Genomic DNA, 23024 nt, shown 5'->3' on the forward strand with positions numbered 1-23024 from the left:
TCAGTGGAGGACCAAATCTTGTTTTATCTCTAATTATTATGATCTGGAAAAACTATAAGGGTAGAGCAAGCCTTGGAACCCAGCTTCGAGGCATTTAAGCATTTCTATATAAATTTCATTCAGTTACTTCAAAACTTTAAATATGTTTAATAATAGTTTGTAAATCTTCTGGTTGGATCAAGATTTTCCCTTGATAAAAGGCAAATGCTTTAACAGCTTATTTTGGTTTTCCCACTAGGGAATACCTTCAATACTCTATGGATAAACAAAAACGTTACATTACAGGTAAAATACCTGACAAACTATAAATTATACATGGTACTCTCATTAAAAGGAAACTTCACTATCCACATCATCCTCAGATATTGGTAAGATAAATGGAGTGGTCCTGATGAATACTGTTAACTATCTCATGTACACAGTCATTTTCCTGACAGATGCAAACTACACTCCCAGCAAGGATACCACTGGATAATCCCTCTATAATACACAACTAGGAGAATGAATATATTAAAAGAGACCAATGAAAATGAATCTTAAAACTGTAAATTTACATTTAGACTTGCATTTTATTAGTTTTCTCCTCTTTCTCTTACTTTTCACCTTTTGTTTATTCCTGTTTTCTGTCCCCTCAACTCTTTAAGCTGTGTAATTTACAGTGATAGCTATCTTTTCCTTTCTGGCTTTTAATTATGTTACCTAACTTCAAAATTCTCAGGACTTCCCTGGTGGCTCAGTGGTTAAGAATCCGCCTGGCAATGCAGGGGACATGGGTTTGATCCCTGGTCCGGGAAGATCCCACATGCTGTGGAGCAACTAAGCCTGCGAGCCACAACTACTGAGCCTGCGCACCACAACTACTGAAGCCCGTGCGCCTAGAGCCCGTGCTCCGCAACAAGAGAAGCCACCGCAATGAGAAGCCCGCACACCACAACTAGAGAAAAGCCCACACGCAGCAACGAAGACCCAACGCAGCCTAAAAAAAAAAAAAAAAAATCGTCAAATATTATCAACCTAAATATGTCTCCATACTTAACTGGCCTTCAGTCCCCCTAAAGAGAGCTTCTGTGGTAGGTAGTTCATAGGATGGGCCCCTGAGCCTCTTGGTATGGTATTCATGTTCTTGTGTAATTCCTTCCCCTTGAGTGTGGGCTGGACTCACTGGCTCATTTCTAATGAAAATAATACAACTGAAGTGATTGGGCATAACTTCTAAGGTTAGGTTATAAAAGACTGGTTTCCATCTTGGTCTTAGATTCCGTCTCTCTCTCTCTCTCTCTGTCTCTCTCTTTTACAATATACAGAGACAACCTGTTCTGTGTCCTTCTACTTAAGTTTTCTGGAGAATCTATAAATAGCTAACATTGTTTTCATCGATGCCTTGAGCCAGCCAGCTCCAGGGCAGACTGCCTAGACTGACTGCTTTGCAAAATTCTAGCTTGTCAGTTTCCTTCTAGAAAAGCAGACAAGACTCATGGTTTCCTGACATCCCACATTTCCCCCGTCTTTTATGAATCCATTTTTTAAACCCTCCTTGACAGTCACCTATTGATTCTCTCCTTCCTATGAGTAAATTTGTTTGCATATAATTAACTGCCTCCATGGTATTCTTTGACAGGAGTATATATAGAACGAGTATACACAAAGAAGGTGTCAAAAGTTTGAACCTGGGGCATTCCGTTATTTAGAGGTCAGAAGCAGAGCAGTTAATGAGGGTTATCAACAAAGCTGGAGAAACTAGGAGAAGGTATCCTTCTGAAAACCAAGAGAAGAAAGAGTTTCCAGAAGGAGGAGTGATTAACTGTCAAATGCTGCTGAGTGGTTCAATTAAAGCAGAACCAAGACTTTACTGAGGATTTGGCAACTAGGAAGTCACTGCCTTCATAGGTGTGGTTTCAGTGGACTGGTGGGAACAAAAACCTAATTGAAGTAGGATGAGGAGGGAATAGAGCAGATCTATTAGATCTGTCTGTAAAGGAGATCAGAGAAATGAGATGGGGCTGGAGAGGCATGGGTGAGGGAGGAAAGTGAGGGTTGACTCTAAAAAAATTGTTAACTTTTGGAACATAATAGATAATACTTTCACATGATTAAAAATTACACATAAAACATTATGTATAAAATGTCTCCCTTTCACTCCTGATTCCCATCTGAATTTATTATTTCTTGTATATTCTTCAATTCTTTTCTTCATGCACACATAAGAAAATATTATTTCTATTTTTTATTGCAAAAGGCAGGAAACTAATACATAATGTTCCTTTATTTTTAAACAATACATTCATGCAAGTATATCTATAGGATAAACTTCCAGGAGTGGAATTCCTGGGTTAAAGGCATGTTTTTGCAATACTGATAGATATTTCTCAATTGCCATCCATAAGAGCTGTATCAACTTATACTTTCACCAGCCATGTATTCCCCACAGACTTTTTTTTTAAAACAATCTGAACAGTGGAAAATGGTATCTGAGAGGATTTTCTTTTAGAAATGAAAACTAGGAAAATTTAGAAAGAAAATAGAAAGTATTAGAAAGAAAGCCTGAATATGCAGGGGAGAGAGAGAGAAGGTAACTGCAGGAGCAGACTTCCTTACTAGGCTGGAGGAGCCGGATCCGCTGCACTGGTGATTCATTTAACAGGTACAGATGCAGGGGGCTGTTGTACATTTTGAAGGTGCAAGTGTCTTTTGATTGCTTCTATTTTTCATGTGAAATAAGAATTGTGGTCATAAGGTAGGTGAGGAGAGGGGAAAAGGTGTTGAACATTTGAGAGAAGAGATGTGAACTGCTTCACTTAGAGAGTCGGGGAGTAGCCTGCCCAGGGCAACTACGATTGTTGAGCAGCTCTGAGGACCCCCATGAGGATTGCAGCCTTAAATTTAAAGTGAATTTTGAAGGAGAAGGAGCACCATGCATGAAGAAGACCCCTGCTTCAGGGAGATGTGAGTAGAAACAAAAAAAGCAAAGCATTCATCTAGTATTCATTTAACAAATATTTAGGGGGACTCTCCTACAGAGGCACTGTTGCTGGGTCCTGGCTTGTCACTTAACAGCAGATCACAAGCATATTCAAGTTGGCTGTTCACACAAATCTGATTATTCATTGTGCAAACAAAAAATATAAAAAGTTACCGTAGGATCTATTTATATGAATTGTTCTTAACTTTGAGGATGGGGGTTCTGACTCTTGGTAGCCTGAAGAAACAGCTTCTCAGAAAAATAAGCACATATACAAATTTGCAGACAATTGCAGGTGGTGTAGAACCACAAATTAAGAATCTCTCAAACTTTAGGGAAATAAAACTTACCTATTTTAAAGGGTGTATTGTTTTAGTATATTTCGAATGATTCAATTTACACAAAGCTTTCCATGAGCTACTTCGTGTTGTGTACTGGACATCTCAATAAGGGCTCAGAATGTGAAATTAGGTTTACAAAAAGTTGCAAAAATACTATAGAGTACCCCTATGTTCTTCACCCAGAATCCCTTAAAGTTAACATCTTACATAAACGTAGTACAATTATCAAAACTACTGATACAATAATATTATTACTTGATACACCTTGTTCAAATTTCGTCAGTTGTCCCATTCACGTCCTTTTTCTGTTCCAGGGTCCAATCCAGGATTTCACTTTGCGTTTAGTTGTCCTGGACTTGGCTTTTTTTTCTTCTTCTTCTTCTTTTTTTAATCCAAAAGGGCTATGTGTTCTTGGGCAAATTAATGTCCGAGTCTGTCTTCTGTCTTAATAGACGTGATGTGATTAAGAATCAAAAAAAAAAAAATACATGTGGAATGTTTTCGGAAACTTCAAAGGTAACGAAATTGTTCTTACTGCTCAAAGCTGGGCATATCTAGTGTGGCCTTTCGTTCAAATTAAAACAAAAATAAAAATAGAAGCGTATTATTATTGTCAAGATGTTTGTCCCCAAGTAGGACCCGTAGCTTCTCCCTTGGCCGCCAGGATACGCTTCCTCTAATTGGGCAGCGTGTATCCGCGCTGACGCAGGAAGGCCGCCTCATTGGTCCGCGCAGTCGAGACTCAGGCGGCTTTTCTCTTAGCGCTCAAGGCGCCGATCCATTTCTCTTTCTCCAGCCGAGCGCTCCCTTCCTTCCGAAGTGCCAGCCTGAAGGGATCCAGACTGAGGTAGGCCGGGTAGCTGCACTGAGGTCAGCCGGGAAGAAGCGGCGGGTATGGAATACCGGTGGGAGGTGGTGGAATACGGGTGGTCGGCGAGCCTGGATGAGACGGTCTTGTCGGTGCGCCCCCTCGACCCCCACGCTTTCCGCGACTTCCCTGCCCAGTCTCCGCTGGCCCCACCTTCCTCGGGCTCCCCTAGAGGTTCCGCGCCCCTCCGCCGCGCTTCCGCTGGCCCCGCCCTCGACCCCCAAAGGTCCCGCCTCCTTCGCGAACCCTCCCGCTGGCCCCGCCCTCGACTCCTCCCCCGAAAGGCCCCGCCTCCTCCGCGGGCCCTCCCGCTGGCCTCCCGCTGGCCTCCCCTCCGCCAGCTCTCCCGCTGGCCCCGCCCTCGACTCCTTCCCCAAAGGCCCCGCGTCCCACCAGCCCCTCCGCTGGCCCTGCGCTTGCCGCCTCCTCAGCGGCCCCGCCCTCACCGAGCACACATTCCTCCTCGTCTCTTTCTTCCCACCTTTACCGCCTTGGTCCCTCTGCCTCTTTAAGTTAGGTTTAGTCCCCCTATTTCTCTCCACCTCCCTGCGCCCGGCCGTGTACCTGCGCCTTTTTCTCAACCCTGCCACTTAGGTACCCCTCTCCTCATCTGACTGCCCGCGTCACCGGATTCCCCCACTGATTCAGGCTGCCTCTATATGAGCTTGACAGATTGTGTAGAGGCCTCGTGCTGGGCATTGGAGGTCTCTTTTTGCAAGACCTCCCCGCCCGCTGGGAGAGTCACTTTGTAATGGAGTCTAACAGGCTCGGGGATGCCTTTAATCAAAGATGCATAGTATTGGGATGCTTAAAGGAAGGGGTGCTGGAGTTACAACCCCTCCTTGTGTGATCTGCAAGCAGGCCTGGCAGGGACTAAGCTGTACCTTTCTCCCAGAATGTACCAGGCTTCTTCTGATGCAGAAGCTTGGCTCTAACCATTGTCCTTTAAACACTGGGGAGTGATTAAAATCTTGTCAGGGGCCCGTCTTTTAACCAAAGTTATTAGGGCTTCAGAGCCCATCCATCCTAACCATCGCTGTGCTGATTGGGAGGTGGAAGGCAAGAGACAGATGAATGATTGGCTTAGGCAAACAGTGAGTCAGCATCCCATTCTTGATGCTGCTTTTTGGAGTTTCTCATGAGGATTCTTACCAATTTTTCAATTACCAGCAGTCTTACTTGGTAGGCAAACCAAAGAGTATGTGTAGATAAGACGTTCCGTCAGTCAGTAGTTTCCTCCAAGCCACCACCCTACTTCAGTGTATACTATTCAGAAGACAGTGACTCACACCTTCATTCTCTTGGAGTCAGGAATCCTTGGGGTCTGAGCCCAGCTCCGCCATTTGCTGTAAAGTTTGGCAGAGAAATTTTATTTGAGCCTCAATTTTACCTTCTACAGAAAGAGCATGATAAACCCTATCATGCATGGTCATGGTATGGATGTGCTGAGATCCTGCTTATGAAAACAGTCACTCTTATGGTCCTGTGCATAATAGGATCTGAGCACAGGTGATCCCTAACTCTTCAGATTCATGTCTGTCTGATTCAAGCCAGCATAGAACCTGCTATGTCGCCCTCTCCCAGGCACCATGACGACCCTGGATGATAAGTTACTGGGGGAGAAGCTGCAGTACTACTACAGCAGCAGCGAGGATGAGGACAGCGACCACGAGGACAAGGACAGAGGCAGGGGTGCCCTGGCCGGCAGTTCCATGCCTGCAGATGCTGAGTTGGCAGGCGAAGGCATCTCAGTTAACACAGGTACTGGAAATCCTATGCTCTGGGAACAGGTTTAAAAAATGTCCATTAAATATGTATCAGAAGTCTTGTGATCACTTCTTTTCTTTCAAACTAAAATTTTTAAATTTTATTTTATTTACTTTTTTTTTTTTTGGCGGTACGCGGGCCTCTCACTGCTGTGGCCTCTCCCGTTGCGGAGCATAGGCTCCAGACGCGCAGGCTCAGCGGCCGTGGCTCACGGGCCCAGCCGCTCCACGGCATGTGGGATCCTCCTGGACTGGGGCACGAACCCGTGTCCCCTGCATTGGCAGGCGAACTCCCAACCACTGCGCCACCAGGGAAGCCCTATTTACTTTTTAATACAGTAGGTTCTTACTAGTCATCAATTTTATACACATCAGTGTATACATGTCAATCCCAATCGCCCAATTCATCACACCACCATCCCCACCCCCCGGGGCTTTCCCCACTGGTGTCCATACGTTTGTTCTCTACATCTGTGTCTCAACTTCTGCCCTGCAAACCAGTTCATCTGTACCATTTTTCTAGGTTCCACATACATGCATTAATACGCGATATTTGTTTTTCTGACTAACTTCACTCTGTATGACAATCTCTAGATCCATCCACGTCTCCACAAATGACCCATTTCGTTCCTTTTTATGGCTGAGTAATATTCCATTGTATATATGTACCACATCTTCTTTATCCATTCGTCTGTCGATGGGCATTAAGGTTGCTTCCATGACCTGGCTATTGTAAATAGTGCTGCAGTGAACATTGTGGTGCATGTGTCTTTTTGAATTATGGTTTTCTCTGGGTATATGCCCAGTAGTGGGATTGCTGGATCATATGGTAATTCTATTTTTAGTTTTTTAAGGAACCTCCATACTGTTCTCCATAGTGGCTGTATCAATTTACATTCCCACCAACAGTGCAAGAGGGTTCCCTTTTTTCCACACCCACTCCAGCATTTGTTGTTTGTAGATTTTCTGATGATGCCCATTCTAACTGGTGTGAGGTGATACCTCATTGTAGTTTTGACTTGCATTTCTCTAAAAATTAATGATGTTGAGCAGCTTTTCATTTGCTTCTTGCCCATCCATATGTTTTCTTTGGAGAAATGTCTATTTAGGTCTTCTGCCCATTTTTGGATTGGGTTGTTTGTTTCTTTAATATTGAGCTGCATGAGCTGTTTATATATTTTGGAGATTAATCCTTTGTCCCTTGATTCATTTGCAAATGTTTTCTCCCATTCTGACGGTTCTCTTTTCGTCTTGTTTATGGTTTCCTTTGCTGTGCAAAACCTTTGAAGTTTCATTAGGTCCCATTTGTTTATTTTTGTTTTTATTTCCATTACTCTAGGAGGTGGATCAAAAAAGATCTTGCTGTGATTTATGTCATAGAGTGTTCTTCCTATGTTTTGCTCTAAGAGTTTTATAGTGTCCGTCTTACATTTAGGTCTCTAATCCATTTTGAGTTTATTTTTGTGTATGGTGTTAGGGAGTGTTCTAATTTCATTCTTTTACATGTAGCTGTCCAGTTTTCCCAGCACCACTTATTGAAGAGGCTGTCTTTTCTCCATTGTATATCCTTGCCTCCTTTGTCATAGATTAGTTGACCATAGGTGCTTTGGTTCGTCTCTGGGCTTTCTATCTTGTTCCATTGATCTATGTTTCTGTTTTTGTGCCAGTACCATATTGTCTTGATTACTGTAGCTTTGTAGTATAGTCTGAAGTCAGGGAGTCTGATTCTTCCAGGTCTGTTTTTTCCCCTCAAGACTGCTTTGGCTGTTCGGGGCTTTTGTGTCTCCATACAAATTTTAAGATTTTTTGTTCTAGTTCCATAAAAATTGCCATTGTAATTTGATTGGGATTGCATTGAATCTGTAGATTGCTTTGGGTAGTATAGTCATTTTCACAATATTGATTCTTCCAATCCAACAACATGGTATATCTATCCATCTGTTGGTATCATCTTTAATTTCTTTCATCAGTGTCTTATAGTTTTCTACATACAGGTCTTTTGTCTCCCTAGGTAGTTTATTCCTAGGTATTTTATTCTTTTTGTTGCAGTGGTAAATGGGAGTGTTTCCTTAATTTCTCTTTCAAATTTTTCATCATTAGTGTATAGGAATGCAAGAGATTTCTGTGCATTAATTTTGTATCCTGCAGCTTCACTAAATTCATTGATTAGCTCTAGTAGTTTTCTGGTGGAATTTTGAGGATTCTCTACGTATAATAGCATGTCATCTTCAAACAGTGACAGTTTTACTTCTTCTTTTCCAATTTGTATTCCTTTATTTCCTTTTCTTCTCTGACTGCCGTGGCTAGAACTTCCAAAACTATGTTGAATAATAGTGGTGAGAGTAGACATCCTTGTCTTGTTCCTGATTTTGGAGGAAATGCTTTCAGTTTTTCACTGTTGAGAATGATGTTTGCTGTGGGTTTGTCATATATGGCCTTTATTATGTTGAGGTAGGTTCCCTCAATGCCCACTTTCTGGAGAGTTTTTATCATAAATGGGTGTTGAATTTTGTCAAAAGCTTTTTCTGCATCTACTGAGATGATCATATGGTTTGTTTTTTTTGTTTGTTTTTTTGCGGTACGCGGGCCTCTCACTGTTGTGGCCTCTCCCGTTGTGGAGCACAGGCTCCAGACACGCAAGGTCAGCGGCCATGGCTCATGGGCCCAGCCGCTCCGCGGCATGTGGGATCTTCCCGGACCAGGGCTCGAACCCGCGTCCCTTACATCGGCAGGTGGACTCTCAACCACTGCGCCACCAGGGAAGCCCGATCATATGGTTTTTTTCCTTCAGTTTGTTAATAAGGTGTATCACATTGGTTGATTTGCATATATTGAAGAATCCTTGCATCCCTGGGATAAATCCCACGTGGTCATGGTGTATGATCCTTTGAATGTGTTGTTGGATTCTGTTTGCTAGTATTTTGTTGAGGATTTTTGCGTCTATATTCATCAGTCATATGGATCTGTAATTTTCTTTTTTTGTAGTATCTTTGTCTCGTTTTGGTATCAGGGTGATGGTGGCCTCATAGAATGAGTTTGGGAGTGTTCCTTCCTCTGTACGTTTTTGGAAGAGTTTGAGAAGGATGGGTGTTAGCTCTTCTCTAAATGTTTGATAGAATTCACCTGTGAAGCCATCTGGTCCTGGACTTTTGTTCGTTGGAAGATTTTTTTTTTTTTTTTTTTTTTTTGTGGTACGCGGGCCTCTCGCTGTTGTGGCCTCTCCCGTTGCGGAGCACAGGCTCCGGACACGCAGGCTCAGTGGCCATGGCTCACTGGCCCAGCTGCTCTGCGTCATGTGGGATATTCCTGGACCGGAGCACGAACCCGCGACCCCTGCATCGGCAGGCGGAATCCCAACCACTGCGCCACCAGGGAAGCCCTGTTGGAAGATTTCTAATCACAGTTTCAATATCAGTGCTTGTGGTTGGTCTGTTCATATTTTCTATTTCTTCTTGGTTCAGTCTTGGAAGGTTATACCTTTCTAAGAATTTGTCCATTTCTTCCAGGTTGTCCATTTTATTGGCATAGAGTTGCTTGTAGTATTCCCTTAGGATGCTTTGTATTTCTGCGGTGTCTGTTGTAACTTCTCCTTTTTCATTTCTAATTTTATTGATTTGAGTCCTCTCCTTCTTTTTCTACATGCGTCTGGCTAATGGTTTATCATTTTTGTTTATCTTCTCAAAGAACTAGCTTTTAGTTTTATTGATCTTTGCTATTGTTTTCTTTCTTCTATTTCATTTATTTCTGCTCTGATCTTTATGATTTCTTTCCTTCTGCTAACTTTGGGTTTTGTTTGTTCTTCTTTCTCTAGTTCCTTTAGGTGTAAGGTTAGATTGTTTATTTGAGATTTTTCTTGTTTCTTGAGGTAGGCTTGTATATCTATAAACTTCCCTCTTAGAACAGCTTTTGCTGCATCCCATAGGGTTTGGATCGTCATGTTTTCATTGTCATTTGTCTGTAGGTATTTTTTGATTTCCTCTTTTATTTCTTCAATGATGTCTTGGTTATTTAATAACGTATTGTTTAGCCTCCATGTGTTTGTGTTTTTTAAATTTTTTTCCCTGTAATTCATTTTTAGTCTCATAAGGGTTGTGGTCAGAAAAGATGCTTGATATGATTTCAGTTATCTTAAATTTACTGAGGCTTGATTTGTGACCCAGGATGTGATCTATCCTGGAGAATGTTCCCTGTGCACTTGAGAAGAAAGTGTAATCTGCTATTTTTGGATGGAATGTCCTATAAATATCAATTAAATCTATCTGGTCTATTGTGTCATTTAAAGCTTGTGTTTCCTTATTAATTTTCAATTTGGATGATCTGTCCATTGGTGTAAGTGAGGTGTTAAAGTCCCCCACTATTACTGTGTTACTGTCAATTTCCTCTTTTATAGCTATTAGCAGTTGCCTTATGTATTGAGGTGCTCCTATGTTGGGTGCATATATATTTATAATTGTTATATTCTTCTTGGATTGATCCCTTGATCATTATGTAGTGTCCTTCCTTGTCTCCTGTAACATTCTTTATTTTAAAGTCTATTTTATCTGATATGAGTATTGCTACTCCAGCTTTCTTTTGATTTCCATTTGCATGGAATATCTTTTTCCATCCCCTCACTTTCAGTCTATATGTGTCCCTAGGTCTGAAGTGGGTCTCTTGTAGACAGCATATAGATGTGTCTTGTTTTTGTATCCATTCAGTAAGCCCATGTCTTTTGGTTGGAGTATTTAATCCATTCACCTTTAAGGTAATTATCGATATGTATATTCCTATTCCCATTTTCTTAATTGCTTTGGGTTTTTTTGTAGGTTCTTTTCTTGTCTTGTGTTTCCCACTTAGAGAAGTTCCTTTAGCATTTGTTGTAGAGCTGGTTTGGTGGTGCTGAATTCTCTTGGCTTTTGCTTGTCTGTAAAGCTTTTGATTTCTCCATCGAATCTGAATGAGATCCTTGCCACGTAGAGTAATCTTGGTTGTAGGTTCTTCCCTTTCATCACTTTAAGTATATCATGCCACTCTCTTCTGGCTTATAGAGTTTCTGCTGAGAAATCAGCTGTTAACCTTATGGGAGTTCCCTTGTATGTTATTTGTCGTTTTTCCCTTGCTGCTTTCAATAATTTTTCTTTGTCTTTAATTTTTGCCAATTTGATTACTATGTGTCTCGGTGTGTTTCTCCTTGGGTTTATCCTGTATGGGGCTCTCTGCGCTTCCTGGACGTGGGTGGCTATTTCCTTTCCCATGTTAGGGAAATTTTCGACTATAATCTCTTCAAATATTTTCTTGGGTCCTTTCTCTCTCTCTTCTCCTTCTTGGACCCCTATAATGCGAATGTTGTTGCATTTAATGTTGTCCCAGAGGTCTCTTAAGCTGTCTTCATTTCTTTTCATTCTTTTTTCTTTATTCTGTTCCTCCGCAGTGAATTACCATTCTATCTTCCAGGTCACTTATCCGTTCTTCTGCTTGTTATTCTGCTATCGATTACTTCTAGTGTAGTTTTCATTTCAGTTATTGTATTGTTCATCTCTGTTTGTTTGTTCTTTAATTCTTCTAGGTCTTTTTTTTTTTTTAAGGTACGCGGGCCTCTCCCGTTGCGGAGCACAGGCAGGCGGACTCTCAACCATTGCGCCACCGGGGAAGCCCTCTTCTAGGTCTTTGTTAAACATTTCTTGCATTTTCTCGATCTTTGCCTCCATTGTTTTTCCAAGGTCCTGCATCACCTTCACTATCATTATTCTGAACGTTTTTTCTGGAAGGTTGCCTATCTCCACTTCATTTAGTTATTTTTCTGAGGTTTATCTTGATCCTTCATCTGGTACATAGCCTTCTGCCTTTTCATCTTGTCTAACTTTCTGTCAATGTGGATTTTGTTGCACAGGCTGCAGGACTGTAGTTATTCTTGCTTCTGCTGTCTGCCCTCTGGTGCATGAGGCTATCTAAGAGGCTTGTGTAAGTTTCCTGATGGGAGGGACTGGTGGTGGGTCGTGATCACTTCTAATTCCAGACCTGCATCCAGAGATAACCTAATGTTACCATTTCACTGTGCGTGGTTCTAGCCATTTCACTGCACAATATGAATATGTATGCATAGCAACATGCTGATGATTAAAACAGACTTGCCTGCGTTTGAATCCAGCTTCTCAAATTGATAGGTGTTTGATATCACCTAAATCATGGGTATGAGTATATAGGTAGTATAAATTCCGAGAAATGGCATATTTACACTTTTACATTTTATTATTTCCAAATTGCTGTCAGTTGAGTTGGTACTGGTTTATAGTTTAAGCAGGAGTGTGATATTTCCCCATATATGTGACCTTCTACTATGTTATCAGACTTTTTGATCTTTGCCATCCTTATGGATGGCAAATGGGAACTCACCGTAGTTTTATTTTCTATCTTTTTAGGAGTGATGTTGAGCCTCTTTTCATAATTTTAAAGGTTGTGTTCATATCCTTTGCTCACTTTTGAAATTGGGTAGTTGGTCTTTTTCTTCTTAGGGAGCTATATATTAAGGAAATTAATCTGTGGTTTGAGTTGCAAATATTTCTACCAGTTTATTGTTTGACTCTTGGCTTTTGTTCTTATCCTGGCAGAAAGTTTTTTTAATTGTTATGTGCTTGAAAGCATTATTTTATAGTTTCTTAGTTTTGTTTCTTATGTAAAAGGCCTTTCTTCACTCCAGGATTATAAAAAGACAGTCCCATGCCTTTTTTTTTTCTTAGTATTTTTATGATTTTTTTTTTTTAACACAACGATTTATCCGGAATTCGTTTCCATGCAAGGTATGTGGTAGGACTCCAACTTAATTTTTTTTGGATTGCTGCCCAGTTGTTTCAGCATCATTTATTGAATAAACCGTCTTTTCTCCATTGTTTTGAAATGTCAGTTTTATCACGTACTGAATTTCTGCTTATATTTGCATCTTTAGCCATACTTTGTAGTCTCTTCCACTGATTTTTCTTTTACTGTGCTATATCACACTGTTTTTAAGTATCGTGTTATAATATGTTTTAGTATCTGGTAGGTCTGGTCCCCCCCCCATACAATACTCTTCTATTTTTATTATTATTTCCTTAACTTTTGCTTTCTTATTTTTCCACCGCAAATTCAGGAGCAGGCACATGTGTGTAATCACATACTTTCATCAGAAACGCATTAAATATATGGATTAATTTGGGGATAATTGGTACCCTTGTGATGTTGCATCTTCCTAGCCAGGAATATGGCGTTGCTCCATTTATTCAGGGCTTTTGTAGTGTTTCTTGGCATCATTTTAAAGTTTTCTTTATACAGATGTTTATATTTTTGTCTCAGTGGCTTGTGACAACAAAGGTTTATTTCTCAGTCATGTTACGTGCTGCCTGTTGGGGTCAGCAGCTGTCCCACTTCTGCTTTGTATGTCCTATCATCCAGGAACGAGGCTCAAGGAGCAGCCCCTGTCTGAGACATGCTGTTCTCATGACCAAGTATAGAGAGCAAGAGAGGGCTGTTGGAAACATGTAGTGACTCATTGCGTTTTTGCTCAGAATCCATTGGCCACAGCAAGTCAATGGGCAAGCCCCACATCAGTGGGCTGGGGATACACGTTCTCATCCCACAGGAGGTATTGCAAGTCATGTGGTAAGGGGCAGGTCTATATAGCATGGGGACAGGGGGGTTTGGGGGTAGCTTGACTAACAGAACAACCTGCCACAATCTTGTTAAAAGAGTCAGATAGGGCTTCCCTGGTGGCGCAGTGGTTGAGAGTCTGCCTGCCGATGCAGGGGACGCGGGTTCATGTCCCGGTCCGGGAAGATCCCACATGCCGCAGAGCGGCTGGGCCTGTGAGCCATGGCCGCTGAGCCTGCACGTCCGGAGCCTGTGCTCCGCAAGGGGAGAGGCCACGACAGTGAGAGGCCCACGTACTGCAAAAAAAAAAAAAAAAAGATAATACGGAAGCATAGTAAGAAAAAAGTAAAAGTTCTCTCTCACCAGTCCCCTTAGATCTCACTGCCTAGAGACAACCACTGTTAACAGTTTACCTATTTTTCTATGGACATACAAATGTACGTGCACATATACAAATATCTGTAAATATTTATACATGGACATACAGTTCTTTTTCTAAAAATTAAAGGATCATACCATGATACTGTTCTGCATTTTGCTTTTTTTTGACCTAATATGTTTGGACATTTTTCATGGCAGGGAACATATAGCTGCCTCATTCTTTCTAAGAGTCACTTTGTTTTCCTTTGAGTAGATGAATCTGAATTTATTTCACACATCTCCTAATGTTGGGCCTTCGCATAGCCCTTTAATTTGCAAACTGGGCTGCCTTGGACGTGGTTGCGTGTAGACCACACTGCCCTGTGTGAGTGTCACTGTGGTGTCGATGGAGCCAGCTTTAGACAGATGTGCGCTGGCCCATAATCCCTCGCTCATCCTTGGTCACCTCCACGTTCACCCCACCTCAGGTCCAAAAGGCGTGATCAATGACTGGCGCCGCTTCAAACAGCTGGAGACGGAGCAGCGGGAGGAGCAGTGCCGGGAGATGGAGAAGCTGATCAAGAAGCTGTCCATGAGCTGCAGGTCCCATGTGGACGAAGAGGAGGAGCAGCGGAAGCAGAAGGACCTCCAGGAGAAGATCAGTGGGAAGGTAATTAGAAGCGCCCAGGCCTTTCTCAGAGGCTACCCTGGCTGCTGGGCTTAGTGATTCAAGAGGTGGAAGGGTTTGATTTGGCCTCCAAGAAGCGGTGCAGGGCTTCCCAGGTGCTGCAGTGGTTAAGAATCCGCCTGCCAATGCAGGGGACACGGGTTCGAGCCCTGGTCCAGGAAGATCCCACATGCCGCAGAGCAACTAAGCCCGTGCGCCACAACTACTGAGTCCATGTGCCACAACTGCTGAAGCCCTCGCTCCTAGAGCCTGTGTTCCGTAACAAGAGAAGCCACCGCAATCAGAAGCCTGCGCACCACAGTGAAGAGTAGCCCCCACTCACTGCAACTAGAGAAAGCTGTGCAGCAACGAAGACTCAGTGCAGCCAAAAATAAATAAATAAAATAAATTTTAAAAAAGATACTAAGAAGCAGTGCAGTGCAGGAGAAAGTGCAGTCATGTCATAGCTTGGCCACACCTGGGTTTGAATCTCAGCTGTGCCACTAGTAACTGTGGGGATGTCTCTTCCACTCTGACTCTGGTTTGTTGTTGGTTAAATGAGGTCAGTCTCTCGATACAGTGCCCATCACAGGCCGGTTGAAAGTGATCAGGAAATGTGAGTTTCCTGTCCTTTCTCGAGGTCTTACCTTGAGCCAGAAACAAACCTCTGAGATTGGGAGATATTATCCCCATTTTACAGATGGTGAAACCAAAGCTGAGAGGTGGGAGGGGACTTGTTCAGGGCAGTGCAATTAAGAAATGCTAATAGGAACTAGGATTCTAACCCAGATTTTCCTGTTCTATCCATGATGTTGTTCTGTTTCATCTGAAGCCTATTCATGAGAATTTATTTTAGTGAAGCAATACAGTAGAAGCAGGCAGACACTGTGGAAGATATTTGGAACTAGGTCCCTGACTCTCTCTTACCTTCCCAAAGCGTTCTTCAAAAGGATCCTTTAATTCCCCACCGTGCTCTCTGACCACGGAAGGATGTCTAGAAGTGCCTGAAATCATTTGGCTGTAGCCCAAAGCAGCTCTTGGCTGGAAATACCCGCCGGGGTCGGGGAGCAGACAAGAGGATTAAGTGAGGAGTTTGCCTTGACCAGGAGGATGATTTCAGGGCATTAGACTCAAGCAAGACCATAACAGGTCAGAAAGAACCGCTCTGGTGGGGGAGCAGTGAGAGTGGAAGAAGAATGGCTCTGGCTGTGATGCAGTAACAACACGTGTCCTGATCTGGTGTGGCCTCCCAGCCGCCACCCTCTCATCTGTGCCAGGGTAGGCAGAGCTGGGCTTCATCACAGGAGCAGGGATGTCTTGCTACACCAGGGCAGGAGAGGGAGAATGCTTTTGTAATGGAAGCTGGCTTCAGGACAACATGCCCACGGCTCACAGCGCTTCCTTGTGCTGCGGTGGAGACCAGACAAAGCCACACAGCACATGATCACATGGGGCAGTCCTGCTGGGTTGTTGCAATGAGACAGAACTGGCAACTGCCTGAATGCCAGAAGTAGGGGAGTGGCTAAGCAAAATAGGCCACATTATTTATAATTTTATAAAACATGTTTGGAAGCATGAGGAATAATTTATGATATAATAGTGCTAAGTGGCAAAAGCAGGCTATAGCTTAATTGGTACACCCACAGCTGCTGTTATAAAAGCAGAAATGGTTTTAGCACGTGACTGGTAATAAAAAGAAGAATAGATTTTTAGAATGTGTGTGGCTGTATGTTTTGGCGTGGGAGGCAAGGAGGGTGGCGCAGGGCAGGGATTATGAGTGTTCAGGTTCCTTAATGTCCTGTTGTCTTTTCAACAAAAACAAAACAGTGGATAAAATAATTAATCCTTTGTCAGGACTGACAAAAAGACAAAAGCTCACGAAGTGATGTTATCTGATGCTGCCTGTCTGGATGGAGAGGCGCTATGACACAGTAGTTGAAAGCCTGGGTTTTTTAAAAAATCTAGTTTGAATCCTGGTCTTATACTTGCTACCTATGTGAACTTATACAGATAATCTCAAGTCTCAGAACCTCATTTGTAAAGTGGGGGTAATAAAAGTCCCTTCCCGATGGGGTTATCAGAAGATTTCAGTGAGGTGTAATACATCTAGAGTATTAGCGTGGCACCTCATACATCTTGTGTCACCCATGTCACTGTTGGGTTTATGTTTCTTACGCTCACTTGCTGGTCCTCCCGCAGATGACTCTGAAGGACTTTGCCATGATGAACGAGGACCAAGACGACGAGGAGTTCCTGCAGCGGTACCGGAAGCAGAGGATGGAAGAGATGCGGCAGCAGCTCCACCAGGGGCCCCAGTTCAAGCAGGTTTTTGAAATCCCCAGTGGAGAAGGGTTTCTGGACATGATTGACAAAGAACAGAAGAGCACCCTCATCATGGTCCATATTTACGAGGACGGCATCCCAGGGACCGAAGCCATGAACGGTTGCATGATCTGCCTGGCCGCGGAGTACCCAGCCGTCAAGTTCTGCCGGGTGAAGAGCTCGGTGATCGGGGCCAGCAGTCGCTTCACCAGGAACGCCCTTCCCGCCCTGCTCATCTACAAGGGGGGCGAGCTGATTGGCAACTTTGTCCGTGTCACTGACCAGCTGGGGGAAGATTTCTTTGCGGTGGACCTTGAAGCTTTCCTCCAGGAGTTTGGATTGCTTCCAGAAAAGGAAGTCTTGTTGGTAACCTCTGTGCGTAACTCAGCCACCTGCCACAGCGAGGATAGCGATTTGGAAATAGATTGAATGGCTGGGCTGGTGGCATAAATTTCTCATTGTTTGGGCTGGAAGACACACGTCCTTGTGTTTATTTTCATTCTTTTCTGTGTCTTCTGGCTTTTCTGCTGTTCTTTGTAGTCCCTTTTATGATATGTCAAGTCTAGAAATTCTTCTATCAAATCAGAATGCTGAATCACCTTGTGGCTATCCATAAAGTGACCTAACATTGTATAAACAGGAAGCCAGGCTTTTGAACTGTTTACTTAAGATTCTCTAGCATGACATCTCTGTTATTGTTTCCAGTCAGTATTTACATAGCATCCTGAAGACAGTGTCCTGGAAATTGTCTTCAGATGATCTCAGAGGTCTCTGCCAGGTCCGGGAATATAATTCTATAGTTAGTGTGTTATTTGCAACATAAGTAATACATTTCCTTCATCAAATGATTGTAAATTATATTTACTTCTAAGACTCATAGTCTTAGAAGGCAGTTAAATTTTTTCCCCCTAGACCGTATTCTCTCCCAGGGTCTTGTTTAAAGGTTCCAGACCGTGTATGGTTGCCCCATCAAGAGGGGGGTGACCTTTGTCGCCAGAGTTGATATCCTGCTCAAGCATTATTAAGTCTACAGTAGAGGAAGGATCGAGATGGACTGCCCTCCCTCTTGATGCTGAAAGACCAGCTTGGCTTGAAAATTAGAGCTGAGATAGAGCTGGGAAGCCTTTTTAAAGGAAGATCTTTCAATTAAGATACCCCTGTTCGTCTTTTTCTCTGTTTCTTTTTTATTTAACAAGGTAATTTTTTGGTTTCATGTAGCTTTTGTTAAAACTTTTCTGCATATTGGAAAAGTTAATATTCAATAGAATACAGAAAATACAGAAGCAAAACTTAGAAAATTAGAATAATCCTGCCACCTAGGGTAAAACACTATTAATATTTTGGGATATTTTTCCAAGGTGTTTTCTTTGTGTACACAGACATTTTGTTTGCTTATTAAACAAAACAGTGGGATCATTCTGAACATACTGTTTTATAGTATGGTCGGCTAATATAGCAAACGTTTTTCCATGTTATTAAACACTCTTTTACAACATTTTAAAGTGGCTATTTATACTGTTGTATAGGTGTGCTGTAATTTGCTTGGTGGTGTTCTCTTGAAAACAGCAAAGACTTTTTATTACAAAAGTAATTGATGTTCATTGTAGAAAATGTAACAAAAATTGTTAAGCTAAAAAGATTGAACAGCTTTGTAATTCCACCAACCAAAAATAATCCCTGTTAAATCATTTTTACAGGTATCTTTCTGGTCTTCTTTCTGTGTGTTTATAACAATGATTGTCTTTTGAGTTTTCGCCTCATGTTTTTTACTTTAAAATATGTACAGTGTAGGGCCAGGGAAAATGTGATCTGTAGTTAAATGTTAGCTTTAAAGTTCAGTTTTGCTTTTCCTGGCTGTTTAGGAATTGACTAACTGTAGAAGGGTCATGACAGTATCTCTTGTAGTTAATCAACAAAAAGAAAGTGCATGGTTTTTTAATTAAAAAAAACTCACTGTAGAAAGTGTGTGGAAAGTATAGAAAATTATTAGAGGCAGAGACAACTGTTGTCAGTGTTTTTATTTTCTTCCAGTTTTTTCAATATTTTTAATACACTGGGAGCTTTTTGAATTTAGTTCTGTGTTTTGTTTAATATTATATCATAAATGCTTTGACATGTTATAAAAATTCTAAATAAATAATTTTTAACAGCCTGATAATATTCCATCACTTGGATATGCCATACTTTATTTAACCAGACCCTTAATATTGGATATTTAGATTCCTAGCTTTTTGCTAAAACACTTTGTATTTTGGGCTATATTTTGGATCATTCTCTTAGTATAGATTTCTAGAAGAGGAATTATTGGGTAATGGACAGAAACATTTTAAAAGCTTTTACAAGCCATCTACTGGTTCTCATTGGAGATGAAAATATATTGATATTATGGTCTCCCAGAACCTTGACTTTGCCTTTCAAGAGCAGAAATTCTAGGATAAAGTGAACAGACATGGAATGGGGAATTTTTAAGAGTCTTAAATCTCCAACTCAGGGGTAATGCAAACAGCACGGGCTTTGGAGTCAGATCAAATACTGTCTGTTTCTCACTGGTGGTGGAGCTTCCGCTGAGGCACCTAGACTTCCTGAATCTCAGTTTCCTCGCCTTGGCAGTGGGGACAACAGTACCTCATGGGTTGTTCAGTGGTTCTCCATGTGTGGTTCAAGAACAGCAACATGAGATACACTGGGGAACTTGTTAGAAATGCAAAGTCTCAGGCTTCATCCCAGACCTAATGCATCGGAAATTCTGGGAGTGGCTCGGCACACTTTTCACAAGCCCTCTAAGTGATTCTGAGGCTGGTTCAAGTTTGAGCATCACCAACCTGTGGGTTGAGGTGAGTGACAGCAGCTCTCACAAAACAAGGCTCACTGCTGTTGGTTTCCTTTTTTATTTGAGTAGGGGAAGGGAGGAGTTAAAAATAGGAGAGCAGTGGGTTTCCCTGGTGGCGCAGTGGTTGAGAGTCTGCCTGCCGATGCAGGGGACGCGGGTTCGTGCCCCGGTCTGGGAGGATCCCACATGCCGCGGAGCGGCTGGGCCCGTGAGCCACGGCCGCTGAGCCTGCGTGTCCGGAGCCTGTGCTCCGCAACGGGAGAGGCCACAGCAGTGAGAGGCCCGCGTACTGGCAAAAAAAAAAAAAAAAAATAGGACAGCATTCAGATCACTTCTCTTCCTCTTTGTTTATGTGATCCTCCTTTTTCGTCATAGACTTGGGGGAGGGAACAAGAAACTAATATTTGTCTATTACAAACTGTCTCAGTAGTTTTCCAGATCTCACTTTCCTCTGGAATGAAGGTTCCGTGAAGGCATGGACTTTATTTTCCTCCATGTGCGTGGTATAACTTCTGTTCACGCTGGGAATAGGCTGACATTTACAGCTTTGTGGGCAAGATAGCTGAACTCCTCCATACCTCAGTCTCCTCATCCGAGGAGTGGAGATGAGTAACATAATTCATGTAAAATACCTAGAACACAGCCTTCAAATAAGTGCTGTTTTTATTTTTATTATTTTAAAAAATATTTATTTATTTGGCTGCACTGGGTCTTAGTTGCGGCACGCAGGATCTTTAGTTGTGGCATGCGGGATCTATCTAGTTCCCCGACCAGGGATCGAACCTGGGCCCCCTGCATTGGGAGCGCAGAGTCTTAACTGCTGGACACCAGGGAAGTCCCCCCCCCTTTTTTTTTTTTTTTTTTTTTTAAGAATAAGTGCTGTTTTTATCATCCCCAGGGCCCACACCTGGGCTTGGTGCTTGGTAAGAACTATTGAGTGTTTAATAATGAACATATGGGCACATTGAAGGCCACATCCTTTCAAGGTAAGAAGTAGTAACTTTTCAAAGACGAAGAAACTAAGACTTCGCAGAGTTAGGTAACTATTCCAAGTTGCATAGCTAGTGGGCAGGGCAGGGTTTAAAATCAGGTCTGTGTAGTTCCAAAATTTGTACTATTTCCATGATGCATGCTAGTTCTTGGAGAAAGCACAATGATCAAATATCAATAAAATGATCGACTAGAAAAAAGGTAGTGGAGAGAACAGGTTGGAGGAGGAAAAACAGGGAGAGAATTTTAAGAAGAGAGGAAAAGGAGTGAAGCTGGGTGGAGACCTGGGTCTCCTAGGCTGGCCTGTGTTTCATGTCAGAAACTCTTCCGTCTGGATTGTGGCTGTGACCTGCAATGTACCCCCGAGGCATCCCCCTTTCCTCCATGACTCCACAAAGGTCCTTCCTCCCAAAGTCCCTTTATACCCCCCGCCCACACTGTCACCCACATCCGGCTACGGGTGGCAACGATTGGGAGTACAGTGAACATGAACTGTAGCCCTCTCCCTGACCAGCTGTGTGCCCTAGAATAAGTCTCTTCCTCTCCCAGGGCCTCAGTTTCCCCACTTGTAAGATGACAGGTTGCATTAGATGATTTTGTAAGACATAGCTCTCAAATTTTATGAATCAATGAATTTTAAAGAATCTACTGTTGCCATCGCACTATCATTCTGTATTGATATTTGGTTTAATTTAATGAAAAATGTAAACGTTTTCCTTAGTTGTGAGATGTGAAAGTCCCGGTGACTTGAATGACCTTGTCTTCCTTTCCCGTGGGGTAACCCCATCTTCAGCATGTGTGGTTGCCTCAGTATTTGTTTACACATTAGACTATGAAGTCTTTGGGGACAGGGAGTGTGTCTCATCATTTCAAGTCTCTGATCTGAGTTGACATAAGTGAATGTTTGCTGCTTAAGTGGGGAAGATCCCCAAGGCTGGAGTAGGCTGGAATTCACCACAATAAGGTAGAAGACTATCTGTTATATAGCTTTTCCAGGTGCGTTATATGTTTTTTTTTCAGCAGCATTTTTATTTATTTTATTTTATCTTTTTTATTAGTTATACATTTTATACATATTAGTGTATATAGGTCAAGTGTTATATGTTTTTAATCAGAGGTGTACTACCTATGCTCACTGAGACCCAGATAACAAATTCAAGTTAAGCTCCCAGCCCTGCCAAAGCCTGCGGAAATGCTGGTTATAACCGATATGACCACATGGTGGCAGCAGAGGAGAGGGAACGAATTTCTCGTGTGTGTGCTGTTAAATCAGCAGAGCCACAGACTTTGGGACCTGTGGGTGATGTCTAGCACCATATACGAATCATTTTATTTACTTATTTTCTTTCTTTCTTTTTGCGGGCTGCTCCACGGGCCTGCGGGATCTGAGTTCCCCGACCAGGGACTGAACTTGGCCGTGGCAGTGAAAGCCCAGAATCCTAACCACTAGGCCACCAGGAACTCCCCGAATCATTTTAGAGAATTTGTTTTTAGGAAAGAGACCCAGAAAGTACCACATTCACATGCTTTCTTAATGAGTAATGAAAAAAAAAATGTAGTTTCATGAATAAACATACATACACTTAACTTTCATATTATGCTCAGTTAAGGCTGAGGGAAAGTCCGGCCAGGAAGAGAAGAGGAAAGCAGTGGACACCCACCAGTCCCGAGTCCCAAGGACCTCAGGTCAGAGCACAGCGTTTGTGTCCAAATCCCAATCCCGATGTCTTCTTGTCTCTGTCTCCTCTGCTTGTGGTGATGTGAGTGACCAACATGTAGTTTGACTTACTTTGTGCCAGGTCATTGTTCTAAGCACTTGGTATGTATTTTCTTAGATAATTCTTGTAACAACCCCTGAGAGATATTATTACCCTCATTTTATAGTTAAGCAATTTGCCCAAGGTCAATCATCTAGTAAACAGTAAAGTCAGGACTTAAACCCGGAACCTGGACCTCAGGAGTCAGGATCTTAGTACTGTTTGGCAGCCTCTCCTATGAACAGGCTTTAATAATGTTCACCCAGAAAGACTTCTGGAAAGAGATGAGGGGTGCCTGTCCAATGGTTGGTGTTATGGACTGAATCGTGTCCACCCTAAATCCCTAACCACCCCCCAAATGAGACCGTAGTTGGAGACAGGGCGTTTCAGGAGGTAATTAAGGTAGAATGAGGTCATAAGGCTGAGGCCCTAATCTGATACGACGGGTGTCCTTATAGGAAGAGGCAAAGGCACCAGAGCAGGAAGAGAGCTCTTCTCACCAGAAGCCAAACCTGATGGCACCTTGATCTTAGATTTCCAGCATCCGCAACAGTGAGAAATA

General features: G+C 42.5%; 2 protein-coding genes across 2 annotated transcripts in view; both read left to right on the plus strand.

Moving 5' to 3' along the window:
* Positions 1-3802, plus strand: part of RC3H2 (ring finger and CCCH-type domains 2) — a 61905-nt gene extending 58103 nt beyond the window's left edge. Inside the window, exon 21 of the mRNA XM_067743389.1 lies at positions 719-3802. Coding sequence (XP_067599490.1) covers positions 719-779 — 61 coding nt within the window. The 3' untranslated portion in view covers positions 780-3802. The remainder of the gene's footprint in view (positions 1-718) is intronic.
* A 165-nt stretch (positions 3803-3967) lies between these two features.
* On the plus strand, positions 3968-19043 carry PDCL (phosducin like). Its single transcript, XM_067743391.1, has 4 exons — positions 3968-4147; positions 5753-5929; positions 14385-14566; positions 16763-19043. The coding sequence occupies exons 2-4, from the start codon at positions 5758-5760 to the stop codon at positions 17312-17314; spliced, it is 906 nt and encodes a 301-aa protein (XP_067599492.1). The 5' UTR covers positions 3968-4147; positions 5753-5757; the 3' UTR covers positions 17315-19043.
* The last annotated feature ends 3981 nt before the right edge of the window (positions 19044-23024 follow it).

This window comes from Pseudorca crassidens, chromosome 7 (genome assembly GCF_039906515.1).
Source record: "Pseudorca crassidens isolate mPseCra1 chromosome 7, mPseCra1.hap1, whole genome shotgun sequence".
In the NCBI taxonomy this organism is placed as follows: domain Eukaryota; kingdom Metazoa; phylum Chordata; class Mammalia; order Artiodactyla; family Delphinidae; genus Pseudorca; species Pseudorca crassidens.

Bases quoted from the DNA above. Each gene is read 5' to 3' on its own strand.
- PDCL (XM_067743391.1), top strand. From the start codon at position 5,758: ATGACGACCCTGGATGATAAGTTACTGGGGGAGAAGCTGCAGTACTAC. The intron at 5,930-14,384 runs GTACTGGAAATC...ACCCCACCTCAG, and splicing joins AGGCATCTCAGTTAACACAG to GTCCAAAAGGCGTGATCAAT. The intron at 14,567-16,762 runs GTAATTAGAAGC...GTCCTCCCGCAG, and splicing joins AGGAGAAGATCAGTGGGAAG to ATGACTCTGAAGGACTTTGC.